We start from the raw sequence: 13,292 nt of genomic DNA, 5'->3' as shown, positions 1-13,292 counted from the left end.
GTCTGCTCCTCCCTCCTCTGGGCTGGGTGCCTCCTCAGAAAGCAGATGGTACCGGTACATGCATGCTCCTGAGTCGGGCTGTGTGCATCTATAGACCTACTTGGTGCTGCTAAGCCACACCCCACTCCCCCTTCACAGGAGTTTGACTAATAGCTGCTGGAACCTAGTGCTCCTACTGCTCTAAGGCCGGCAATAGACGGTTCAAATCTTCCTGCTGAACTGGCCATGATTTGAACCATATCTGGGCAGGCTGACGTAACCATCGATCAACTTGGGTACAACCAGCCTGCCAGATGTACTTGCGCTTATCACTAGCGGCTGCTATAGCTGCTAGCAATAATCACTGTCTTCTCCTGGCGGGGGAGGAGGGGGGCGGTCTGGGAAGCCAGCCCCTGCCGGGAGAATACAATGTCTCAGCAGGAGGGATTCCTCTGTGAGCACTGTCTGTGTTGATGGGGAAATCGTGTGAACTTCTTTCATGCAACCATGTCTTTCCTGCAACCCCTGGTTGCAGGAAAGAAAATTAGTCTATAGCCTACTTAAGTGTCTCCAGTGAAACCAGGAAGTGAGAGGAGTATTGCTGCAGCCTGGGCACCCCTGGGATAGGGGCCAGGTAAGTGGCCCTATTGAGAAGGGACCCTAAAGAGACAAATGTTCCTCCTGCCTGTCAGTTGTCAAGTACACCGAGCTGCACATACTCAGCTCAGCGTACATTTACGGCATGGATAGTATGGGGAAAGTTTAGAACTTCTGTTCAATTTTAAATGCTGTATTTGTCTCTACTTGGGAGATTTTTCATGCTGTGTCCTTACTAAAGAGATTGAACACCTGGACAAAAACTGAAGAGAGGTTAAATCTCTTATGGGCACACAAAGCAATAAAGTCTTGACAGAGGCTCTAAACCTTCCTTACTATACTATGAATTGCGTTTTTTATTCTCGTCTTGTATGGCAATGTATCTGACACCATTTAAATACAGGTGAAATCTGCCAAACTGTGACAGACAAGTTGACAGGGGTCCTAAGTCTTCCCCACATTATTTCAAACTAAAATACTAAATTTTGTCTTGATCTGAGCTTTAAAGTGTATCTAAACCCAAGATTAAATTAATAGGATTGCAAGGCACCTGTCCTTAGGCTCACTTCTTACCATGCAGGTGTGACTGAGCGCACATTAATTTCTATGTGTTTCCAAATGTCACATGTAGGGGCAACCCTTTCATTTCAATGGGCTGACCTATGTGCAAGAAACACACAAAAGTAACCCCAGACCCTTTTGCAAAGTCATTGCCACACCAGAATGTGCGCATTAGCAGATGCATGGGGTGCCCATAAGAATTATTGGTGCTGTTCTACATTTGCTAAAAGGCAGCACATTTCCCACGTACACAGTGTGAACATAGTGTAGCGCACCCCCTAAGGAGCCGCAGATGAACTGGGATCCCCCAACCTGCACAGCCAGGCACATTGAATTTTCAGTCACTCGGTCAGAAAACAGTGTCTGACTCTCAGGAGATCTTCCAGATGTGCTGAGCTGCTCCTGCTGTCTTCTCACTTGCTACCGTGTCTCCAGGATAGGATTCCTCTGTGTGTTGTAGAGGGTCCCTCCAGCACCTGGGCCCCAGGCCCGAGGTCACCCTTGAGGGCCACCGACTTTCTTTTTTTTTTTTTTTTTTTTTCCCTTTTTATTTTACTCTGGTTATCCTGCAGTAATTTTAATTCTTGTCCTAGGGTGACAACCATACTGCACAGCGATGTCACGCAGAACAGGAAGTGTTGGGACTACATAACCCCTCCCTCTCTTCCAGGGGAAGGTGTTTTGTAGTCCTTGGAGATGGCAGTGAACAATGCTAACCGATAACCATTCAGAAGCAAAAAGCACGGGAAGTTATCAGCTCACAAGATTTCTGGCTAGATAAATATTTCTTAAAGGATAAGTTCACCTTTACAGAAAATCTGTAAGGTGAACTTACACTGGACACCCTCTCCACCCCCCCCCCCCCGATCCTGCTGTTCCCCGAAGCCGGCGATCACCCGCTAGGAGACATCAGGTCGCTGTTTCAGTGGTCCAGGGATTTGAAATCCTCTGCGTTACTTGTAAAGGTACGTTTAGGAGGCATTCTAATTGGTCAGCGCTCTCACATGGACGGTGCCAACCAATCAGAGCCCGCCTAGCCCGTCCTGTCAGTGGGGGAGAAGAAGAGAGAGAGCCATTGGGATTTCAAATCCCCGGCCTGGTGAAGCGGCAAACTGATGTCTCCTAACGAGTGATTGCCAGCTTCTGGTACAGTGGGACCGGGGGGAATGGGAAGGGGGGGTCCCGTGTAAGTTCACCTTACAGGTTTTCTGTAAAGGTGAATTTACACTTTAAACAGCTAGTGAGCACGATCTGTTTGCTGCCCGACAACACCTAGAGAGCTATGGATGCTGGTGTGAGGATGTTGCTGCTCTTCTACCCTTTGGGAAAGGAGTTGCGGATCAGAGGGCCAACAATGCTGCTGTAAATTCCGCTGCAATGTTAGCCTTCCACAGGACACACAGCCTACACAGTGCCATTGGCAGGATAAACAAGCAACTGCTAAACACACAAGCAGAGAAATAAAAAAAAATCTTGGATGGCTATTTAAAGAATGTAGTATATGTAGGAAAAGTTTTCAATTAATCTAGAATTCCACTTTAAGAACTCTTAAGTTGAGACAGTAAAAGTAAAATAATGAGGTCAAGTATAGGTTTATGTCTTAAAGTGGCTGTAAACCCTTACATACAATGCCTTGAAAAGGTATTCATACCCCTTGACCTTTTCCACATTTTGTCATGTTACAGCCAAAAACGTAAATGGATTTTATTGGGATTTTATGTGATAGACCAACACAAAGTAGTTAACTTCTGCTTGGCCATCTCTCGGGATTCTGTGACCTTGGCATAACCTGCTCAGAAGTGGTTCATGCAGATGGCAAAGAAATCACACAAAATGCTATGGACTGAAGCTAGTAAGCACTATATAGGTATATACTCTATTCACTTTCCATTTCAGAGGTTTACAACCAACCACTTATCTCTGGGCATGTATAGTTGTTTTTTTGTTTTGTTTTTTTTTGGGTTTTTTTTTGGTCCTCCACCCATAGGCAGCTTCCCACTGTTGGGTTTTTCCTTTTTTTCTTTTTGTTTACTTCCTTTCTTTTCATCGAAATCTCTTGCTGAGACATCCACTCTTGATGCCCTGATCTTTGGCCTCTAAGGGAACAGAGATACGGAGTCTCCAGGGCACCCTATATGACCCAGCTAAATGGTTTGAATTGGGTTAGCAGTCAACAACCAGTAGCAGGAAGCATTTCCTTATAAATTGTAATTGAAAGAACCCATGGCAGCATGACAAAGTTGCCCCTGGTCCTTGGTCATTTTACTTTAATATTTTTTTCTGCCTAGACATGTGCATATCCACCGTTCTGTTTCAAGAATCACTCTATGCATTGATATTCCCCCTTTAGACCTTGGTCTATCCAACCAGCATGGTCCCCTGCTGAATTAACTTCCTCCACAGACAGCTTAACTCTCCAAAAAGGCATGGCAGTTTAATCCAATGTCATTTTACTTGTTAAATGGCAGTACATGGGATGTTCACCGGTCATTTGAAGTGTAAAGTGACAACCTTCTAAGCCTTATGCCCACTATGAAGGCTGGTAACTTACTGAGGATACATGAAGAAGGGAGGGTCTGTACAATTAAGAACTAAACCAATTAGCCCCAAGACACAGGGAATCTGGATTGCACCATTTACAGACATTGCATTACAAGTTGCAGTTACACTGAATTGCTACTGATGCATACACAATGAAATCCAATTCTACAGTGATGGATACACTGTGTTCCAAAATAGCCACACCGGTAATTAAATCAAAGTTCTTAGACATTGACTACTGACCTGCGTATATGCGGCTTTATCTGCAGAACATGAACTGTTAGTGTGAACTGAGGACGGGTTTGAGAAGCATTGAACCAACCGGTGCAAGACACAGAACTGCTGCCTTCTGGGGGATGTACTGCAGAAATATATGAAGAATTCAATTAGACTGATGAAAATACCAGACTGGCTGAAAAAGTTTATAAAGTTTTGAAAATAGAGTTCCACTTAAACTAAAGAAATATTTTTAGTCTAGTTCCACATCCGAGGCTTTCCAATTCCGCCATCAATAAAAATACAAAAACATAGATTTACAGAGCCACCTCCTAACCCTGATGAACTACTTTTGCTCTTCCAATAGCACAACAACATTTCTTTTTGTTTTTTTCTACATGTATCTCACAGAAAAAAACATTCTGTCTCCATGTCTTTGTCTATATCGGGCACCATTAATAATGAGTGGAGCTGGATTTCAGACATCTGTTCTATGAGAATTGGCCCATGATTTATTTCACAAAGGATTCAGGGTTTGCAAAAAAACATTTAGTCTGCCATTTAATATTTTATTTTATGAATGTTTATGTATCACTGTGTGAACACAAAACATTCCAGGATTCCCCTGCAGGGCATTTCTGAAGGGGTTAACACTTTCGGGAATATCGCATGCTGCAGAAACATTTTTTTGCCTTTTAAAAAAGGGTCAGTCCACCAAAGACTTATATTTCAGTGCTAAAAGATGCTGAAAAGTAAAACCACCTGACAATTCCTTCCATTTTAATCCCCGTTCACATCAGCGTGATTTGACAGGCAATGCGACATGTCAAATGCCTATTGCCTGTCAAATCACGCCTATTGCCGGCAACGGCACTGTCCCAATTGGTGCGACGCCGACATTGCAGTGGCGCACCGATTTCCAAAAGTAGTTCCTGCACTACTTTTGGTGGGGGGGGCAAATTCGATATCTTTACATGAAGCCGCACAGATGTCTTCCGAACTTGCACTGAAATGTGGGTTTGAAATCGTGTGAGTTCAGTTGAACTTGCACAATTTCAAACCGGCGTTCAGTGTGAACATACCCTTAGGGATTCTTATTGGTTTAATATCTGCATCTGCACACCTGCTGTTCCCATTATCTGGGGCTCTCACTCTCCCTGCTGAATTTTAAATTCTTTTATATTATAGAGCACCAATTCTCATCCAGGGTTCCTCCAGAAGTTGCTAGGGAGTTGTAGGAGGTGCAGCATTGTGCGGTTGCAGATAACTCAAAACTTGTATTGCAGAGTATGCTCAACTACAAACAACTCCAGCAGGAGAGCACCAGCTTGGCTAAGACTAACAGTTCTGTTCAAAGCAGAGATACAGCAGAGGATGGGGAGGCTTCTGTAACAGGATTGCGTGTCTCTAGCCAGTCTCTACTCGTCAGGAACCTTTCCCTGCCTCGAATACTTTCCCTTACAGCTGAGTACGCTTTCCCTACTCTAGCCACTATGCAAAAGTGTGCCAGAACCTGGGGCAGGGACTTATAAAGCCTCTGCTGACCCAAGATGGCCACCAGAGGTCACCTGGATGTAGCATAGGACTGCTGCTTTCAGGAATCTGGAAACCATAGAAAAACAGGATTCTTCAGATTTCCTCTCTAGGTTGTGGTATTGCCCCGGTTGAGCGCCATCTACAGTGGCGAAAGCTGACTGCACTTGCCTACAGGGTTCCTTGAGCTGTGTGAACATGACCTCCCATCTGATGGTGTCTGCATAGTTCTGAATTCAATACCACTCAGCAGAGCAAGCTGATTGTAAGGGGGCATTCTTACCACCACTTTAAGGGGGTGATTTCTTCCACTGACTACCATGGGGCTTTCTTCCACTGAGCCCCGAAAAATGTATTTTAGCAAGGGTTCCCCCTGTGACCTGAAAATTATTTCAACAGTTTCTCTGGGGTAAAATGGTTGAGAGGCTGGTATAGCGTATGCATAGGCAGCAGTGTTGCCAGCCTACCAAATTGAAATTTACTGACATGACAACCACAGTTTTCTGGCACAGCCACGTTTTTACTGGCATTTCCAAAAGTTACAAAATTACAGTTTTAAGTGCAAATTTCAGTATTTAAGCTACAAACAAGTACAATATGTAATTAGCAATGTGAAGGTAGCTATTAAAGTAAAAAACAAATTTTCTTATTTTATTTTCAATATAGCAAATAAGTAGCTCAGGCACAGGACTCAGGAGGGCAAGGAAGTAGAGTGGGCGCACACACATGAAATGTGACACTGACAACAGTGTGCAGCCGCACAGATGATGAATGATAGCTTAACGACATGACGCGTCCCCTCCTTAGTCATAGTGATAGTCTCTGTCCACGCCAGATGGGCCCTTTAGTCCACTCCAGTCCAAACAGCACTAACAGCTTGCCTTGCTCCCATCCCGCCCACAAGGCTCTGGCCACTCTGTTCGGCTTCTTTGCACTGACCTCACATGACATGCTCAGGTACCCCCTCCGCCAGACCCACCCCCCTGATGGCACCTCCCAAACAGTCACTCGGATGGTTGCGGCTGATTGTAAGGGGGGCATTCTTACCACCACTTTAAGGGGGAGATTTCTTCCACTGACTACCATGGGGCATTCTTCCACTGAGCCCTGAAGAATTCATTTTGGCAAGGGTTCCCTGTGACCTGAAAATTATTTCAAGGTTTTCTCTGGGGTAAAAAGGTTGAGAGAGGCTGGTATAGAGTATGCATAGGCGGCAGTGTTGCCAACCTACCAGATTGAAATTTACTGATATGACACCCACAATTTACTGGCACAGCCAAGTTTTTACGAACATTTACAAAAGTTACAAAATTACAGTTTTAAGTGCAAATTTCAGTAACGTATATACTCGTGTAAGCCAAGATTTGCAGGCCTTTTTTTTTTTAGGCTGAAAGTGCCCCCCTCAGCTTATACTCGAGTCATCGCCGTCTGCCTACATGATCAGCGTGTCATGCAGACAGACGGCGGCCATTCCACTGTTCAAAAGCAGCGCCGCCTCCTTGTCTGCGATAGGCAGAACACTCAATTTCCCAGCAGTCAGTGTTCAGCCTATCACGGACATCCTCTCATCCTCGTCCGTGGTATGAGGATGAGCGGATGTCCATAATAGGCTAAACACTGACTGCTGGGAAATTGAGTGATCTGCCCATCAGACGAGGAGGAGGCACGGCTTTTGAACACTGGAATGGCCGCCGTATATTATGACACGCTGATTGGAGGATGCAGAGTGGCACACAGAGGCATGCACAGGACACGGGTAGGCTGCACAGGACACAGGGAGGCATGCAGCTGCAGATGGGCATTGTTGACCCTCTTTTTCCACTTACAGTAGCTGCTGCATTTCTTACCCTCGTCTTATACTAGGGTCAATAAGTTTTCCCATTTTGTTGTGATAAATTAGGGGGCTCGGCTTATATTCGGATTGACCTATACTCGAGTATATACAGTATTTAGGCTACAAACAAGTACAATATGCAATTAGCAATGTGATTTAAGGTAGATATTAAAGTGGATGTAAACCCACCACTCACCCAGTATAAACTAATGGCTCCGTATTAATGTGTGTGTATATATACATACAAGCCTCCTGCATGTATCCCTACCTTGCAAATTTCACCCCCTTCAGCAGTAGGAGCCCCACAACTCTGGAATCGGTGGGTGGGTCTCTTTGCAGCTCTGTGGGTGGAGTCGTGATGTCAGACTCCCACCCACCTCTACACTCTCCTACTCTCCTATTCCTGAGTTTTGAGTAACATCCAGTCAAAACTCAGGAAAGGCACCACATGACTTCAGCATGCCTAATCATGCTGAGGGGTGGAGCAGCCAATCCTGGGAGAGCTGGAGAAGAAAAGAGGAGGGATGTGAAGCTGGAATCATAATATTCTTTCCTGCTGGTTCATGAGATAAAGAAATCAGATGTCAGTCACAGCAGTGGGGCATGTGACGACGCAATCTTATCTGTGTGTGTTTTTTTTTTTTTTTTTTTTTTTTTTTTTTTTTTACATTACTAAAAAAACTAAGATTGCTCAGAGCTTGATTAACTCTTCGTAGTAAGACTGGGCACAGATGTCTTGACATGCTCTACTGTACCAGTTAGAAGTCTTCATTAAAATTTTTTTTTTTTTTCAGGTTTACATCCAAGCAAAACACATTTCTTATTTTATTCTCCATATAGTAAGTAGCTCAGGGACAGGACAGTGACACTGACAGTAGTGTGCAGCAGCACAGATGACGACACCTCACCGACATGACATGTCCCCTCCTGAGTCACAGTGACAGTCTCTCTCCATGCAAGGTGGTCCTTTTTTAGTTTACTCCAGTCCAAACAGCACTGAAGGTCCCGCTTCCAGCTTGCCTTGCTCCCGTTCAGCAGACAAGGCTCCGGCTGCTCCGCTTCCTTGCACCATGACATCACATGACACGCTTAGGCACCCCCTCAGCCAGACCCACCCCCTGATGGCGCCTTCTGAACACAGGCCCTCGGATGGTCACGGCCTGCTTCAGACTACGCATGTGCAGTTCCGAGCTGCGTGTCATAGCCATATTTTTTTACTGGCAACCTTTTCCTGTTACTGGCAGGAGAAAAGTGCTCATTTTTACTGGCTGCCGGTAAAAATACGGACGCTTGGCAACACTGATAGGCGGTGCTTGAACACGCAAAGGTGAATGGGAATACTCAAAACTCCCAGGTGCTCAAAACTGATCAAGGGTTAAGAATTATGGCAGGAAGATCTCTGTTGTAGTAGACATCAGGTCCAAGACCAGAGATAGGCTCCATCAATAACTTAAATATCACCTTTGGGAGGCCTGAATATTTCTGGTTTGACTTAATAAAACATCAGTCTTCTCTTAACCTGAAAAATGCAAACCTTTAACAAAGATGAAAATGTTTTAGGTGTATTTTAACATTTTTTTTTCATTTTGCGTTTTACAGCTTTTGAGGATCATTGTGCCAAGAATCCTTGCCAAAATGGTGGCACCTGTACCAACATGCCATTAATGAACACTTTCTTCTGTGTATGCCCAGAGGGATTCTCCGGACATGACTGTGAAATTGGTTAGTCGCTTAATGTGTATTATGTATTGGGGCAACAGAACTATGCTTAAACTGAACTAATTCTGCTACTTTATTGATCAGTCATAGGTTGGGATGGGTCTGTGACCAGATTTGATTACTTATTTGCAGTGTAGTTTGTAGGGAGGTCACAGACCTGACTGTGCTATCTGACATGGACTGTGGCTTAACCGAATTGCAAACCTGTTGGCAGGTAAATAATTCACATAACTGTATTTTAATGGACGTTTACCTGTGTGCTGATGTTTAGCTTTTAAATGGTGAAGGCTTTACAGTAGACACTGCCAGCTTTTCCGTGTTAATTCATATTATTGTAACTTTGGACTCAGCAAGATGAGGGACGAGCTACTGTTATAAATCACTGGTGTGACTCCTTCATTTGTGTACATTGCAGCTTGGGCTAAGGAGCCTGTAAACAAAGGCTCTTACAGACCTCATAAAACAGATTCTACAGGCTGTGAATGTATAAGGATGTGAAGTCCTAAAGCTCCACATACTGGCTGGATAAAAAAAAAATAGAATATTTAAATTTCAGACTTTTAAAATAAATAAAATATATACATGTATATAGCCTTGACCACAATATAAGGTGAATAAAAAAAAAAAAATGTTCTTTAATTGCTAAGAGTAGCATGTGATTGGAACAGATCTCTATGGGATAAGCTGCAGCTTTTGAGCTAGTAGTACTTCTACCCAGGGCACTCCTGTTACTAATAATTAAAATAGGTTATTTTTGCAAATACACCTGCAACCGGTATAGTTTATGATTTTAAAACATAAAGGCCTTTTAAAACATAAGCTTGGCATTTTTTTCTTGTGGGTACTTTCAAGTCCAACCCCAGGCTTTAAGACTCCCTCCATGAAACCCCCATGTACCTATTTAAAAAAAAAAAATGTTCCTTACTCCTGGACAGTATGGCAGTCACTTAATGACTAGTCAAGCACTGTGAGCCTTGTCTGCCTAATGATGCCCTTCGGGGGATATATCCATGTGGCCTGGGCTCACATGTAGTGGGTTTGATGAGACTGGGAGTCCTTCAACTTGTAGAAGAATCAACGCTGGATCACAGAGCAGTGAGTCTGCAGGAGGCAGCACTAAAGAGGAGGTCAGTATTTTTATTTTTTTACTACTTTTTTTTTGATTTTTTTTTTTTTTTAAGGTGGCGCTAGAGTTAGGTTGAGAAAAAATGGTGTAAACTATACAAGAAGCATGTAGCCACATATATAATAATGATTAATTACGCACAATTGCAGCATTGTTATTCTGCACAATGAATCGTCACTACTGTATGTATCGCCCTGTCCTAGTTAGGCCAATTTTAGTTTTGGCTCTGCTGTACTCAGTGGAGTGTGTGTGTGTGTGTGTGTGTGTGTGTGTGTGTGTGTGTGTGTGTGTGTGTGTGTGTGTGTGTGTGTGTGTTTTGGTCAGGTTTCCCAATGCTTAGGGTTTGTTTGCTCCTGCTTGATTCTGGAAGCTTCCAGAGAATAGATTCGGAGTGCCAGCCACTGAAGTTATGAATATTTATCTGCTCTTGGCCAATGTCTGGAAAGGGCCACCCAGAAGGTTGCTGAGGGAGGAGATACAGTACATGTTTTGAGTGTTCTGTGATGCAGCCAGTGTACTGGAGTTGCAATTTGGGCCTCCACCTGTGGTGGGCTGAGGGCCCAGAAATAATTTAACTAAGGATGTTTGCTGGAGGACATCACCAGGGGACACTGGTCTGCAGGGCCGGATTAACATAGGGGCTGATGGAGCTGCAGCTCCAGGCCCCTGCCTTAAAATCGGCCCTCACAGCCAGCAATATAAGCCTGGTTTCTCCTGTCCATAAACTTCTATGGGACAGGAGAAGCTGTGTGTAAATGTAGGGGTGTCTGGCTGCATCTGTGTTGGCTCACTGTGGTTATTACAGTGTCACAGTGCACAGTTCCCCCCCTACACAAATGGCTCTGCCTTCCCCCTCCCCTCTCTCCTCTCTCTCTGTGTGCAGTGAAGGAGCCGTGTGGGCTGGGAAATTATGAACAGAGCAACTGCAGGCGGCAGATAGAAGGTGAACACATATGTGAGTGATGAGCTTCCAACCATCCAAGTGTGAGCTCAGTGACTGGACTCTTATCTCCCTTCTCTCCCCCTCTTTTACCTTTATCTTCAGCAATGGCTCTTATAACTGCAGTCAATATGTAGACTTGGCTCCTTGTGCTTTTAGGTGGGTTCACACTGCTTTGCTGTGTTTTGGCCCGTTGCTGGTGTATCCGCAGTTTTCCTGTGTTTTACCCACAGTCCTATTGATTTCTATTAGGTTTTTTCTGAAAGCGCACCAAAATCAATAGGACTGCAAGCTAAAACTGCAGATACACAAGCAGTGCGCCCAAACTGCAGCAAACCAGTGTGAGCCCAAAGGCTGTACACACCCCCCTCTATAGAACTTGGTCTGATCAATACTCCTGGCATTCATTTTACACACAGCCATACCATCCCAGATCAGGAGGGGTGGGGGCTTCAGGGATTTGTTTGACTATGCTGGCCCTGTCCCTTCTACCCATCCTGGAGGGAGTGGCAGGCTGCTGGTGGCAGTTGGCACACTGTATCTGGTGACAGGCTGCTGGTGGCAAGTGGCACACTGTATCTGGTGACAGGCTGCTGGTGGCAAGTGGCACACTGTATCTGGTGACAGGCTGCTGGTGGCAAGTGGCACACTGTATCTGGTGACAGGCTGCTGGTGGCAAGTGGCACACTGTATCTGGTGACAGGCTGCAGGTGACAAGTGGCACACTGTATCTGGTGGCAGGCTGCTAGTGGCAGTTGGCACACTGTATCTGGTGGCAGGCTGCAGGTGACAAGTGGCACACTGTATCTGGTGGCCGGCTGCTGGTTGGCAAGTGGCACACTGTATCTGGTGGCAGGCTGCAGGTGACAAGTGGCACACTGTATCTGGTGACAGGCTGCAGGTGACAAGTGGCACACTGTATCTGGTGGCCGGCTGCTGGTGGCAAGTGGCACACTGTATCTGGTGGCAAGTGGCACACTGTATCTGGTGACAGGCTGCAGGTGACAAGTGGCACACTGTATCTGGTGGCCGGCTGCTGGTGGCAAGTGGCACACTGTATCTGGTGGCAAGTGGCACACTGTATCTGGTGACAGGCTGCAGGTGACAAGTGGCACACTGTATCTGGTGGCAGGCTGCAGGTGACAAGTGGCACACTGTATCTGGTGACAGGTTGCTGGTGGCAAGTGGCACACTGTATCTGGTGGCAGGCTGCTGGTGGCAAGTGGCACACTGTATCTGGTGGCAAGTGGCACAATGTATCTGGTGGCAAGTGGCACACTGTATCTGGTGACAGGCTGCAGGTGACAAGTGGCACACTGTATCTGGTGGCCGGCTGCTGGTTGGCAAGTGGCACGCTGTATCTGGTGGCCGGCTGCTGGTTGGCAAGTGGCACGCTGTATCTGGTGACAGGCTGTCGGTAGCAAGTGGCACACTGTATCTGGTGACAGGCTGCTAGTGGCATGTGGCACACTGTATCTGGTGACAGGCTGCTAGTGGCATGTGGCACACTGTATCTGGTGACAGGCTGCTAGTGGCATGTGGCACACTGTATCTGGTGACAGGCTGCTAGTAGCAAGTGACACACTGTATCTGGTGGCAGGCTTCTAGTGGCAAGTGGCACACTGTATCTGGTGGCAGGCTGCTGGTGGCAAGTGGCACACTGTATCTGGTGGCAAGTGGCACACTATCTGGTGGAAGGCTGCTGGTGGTAAGTGACACACTGTATCTGGTGGTAGGCTGTGGTTGGCAAGTGGCACACTGTATCTGGTGGCAGGCTGCCGGTGGCAAGTGGCACACTGTATCTGGTGGTAGGCTGTGGTTGGCAAGTGGCACAATGTATCTGGTGGTAGGCTGCTGGTGGCAAGTGGCACACTGTATCTGATGGCAGGCTGCTGGTGGCAAGTGGCACACTATCTGGTGAAAGGCTGCTGGTGGCAAGTGGCACACTATCTGGTGAAAGGCTGCTGGTGGTAAGTGACGCACTGTATCTGGTGGTAGGCTGTGGTTGGAAAGTGGCACACTGTATCTGATGGAAGGCTGCTGGTGGCAAGTGGCACACTGTATCTGGTGACAGGGAGCTGGTGGCAAGTGGTACACTGTATCTGGTGGCAAGTGGCACAATGTATCTGGTGACAGGCTGCTGGTGGCAAGTGACACACTGTATCTGGTGGCAGGTTGCTGGTGGCAAGTGGCACACTGTATCTGGTGGCAGGCTGCTGGTGGCAAGTGGCACACTGTATCTGGTG

General features: G+C 46.1%; 1 protein-coding gene across 1 annotated transcript in view; it reads left to right on the top strand.

The window, feature by feature from the left end:
* The window catches only part of HGFAC (HGF activator), a 139,016-nt gene that overhangs the window by 54,365 nt on the left and 71,359 nt on the right, over positions 1 to 13,292 (top strand). The window contains exon 5 of the mRNA XM_073610866.1: positions 8,861 to 8,983. Coding sequence (XP_073466967.1) covers positions 8,861 to 8,983 — 123 coding nt within the window. The remainder of the gene's footprint in view (positions 1 to 8,860; positions 8,984 to 13,292) is intronic.

Source organism: Aquarana catesbeiana, linkage group LG01, assembly GCF_042186555.1.
Source record: "Aquarana catesbeiana isolate 2022-GZ linkage group LG01, ASM4218655v1, whole genome shotgun sequence".
In the NCBI taxonomy this organism is placed as follows: domain Eukaryota; kingdom Metazoa; phylum Chordata; class Amphibia; order Anura; family Ranidae; genus Aquarana; species Aquarana catesbeiana.
Note: the sequence above shows the minus strand (reverse complement) of the source record. Positions and strands in the feature narration are given on the sequence as shown.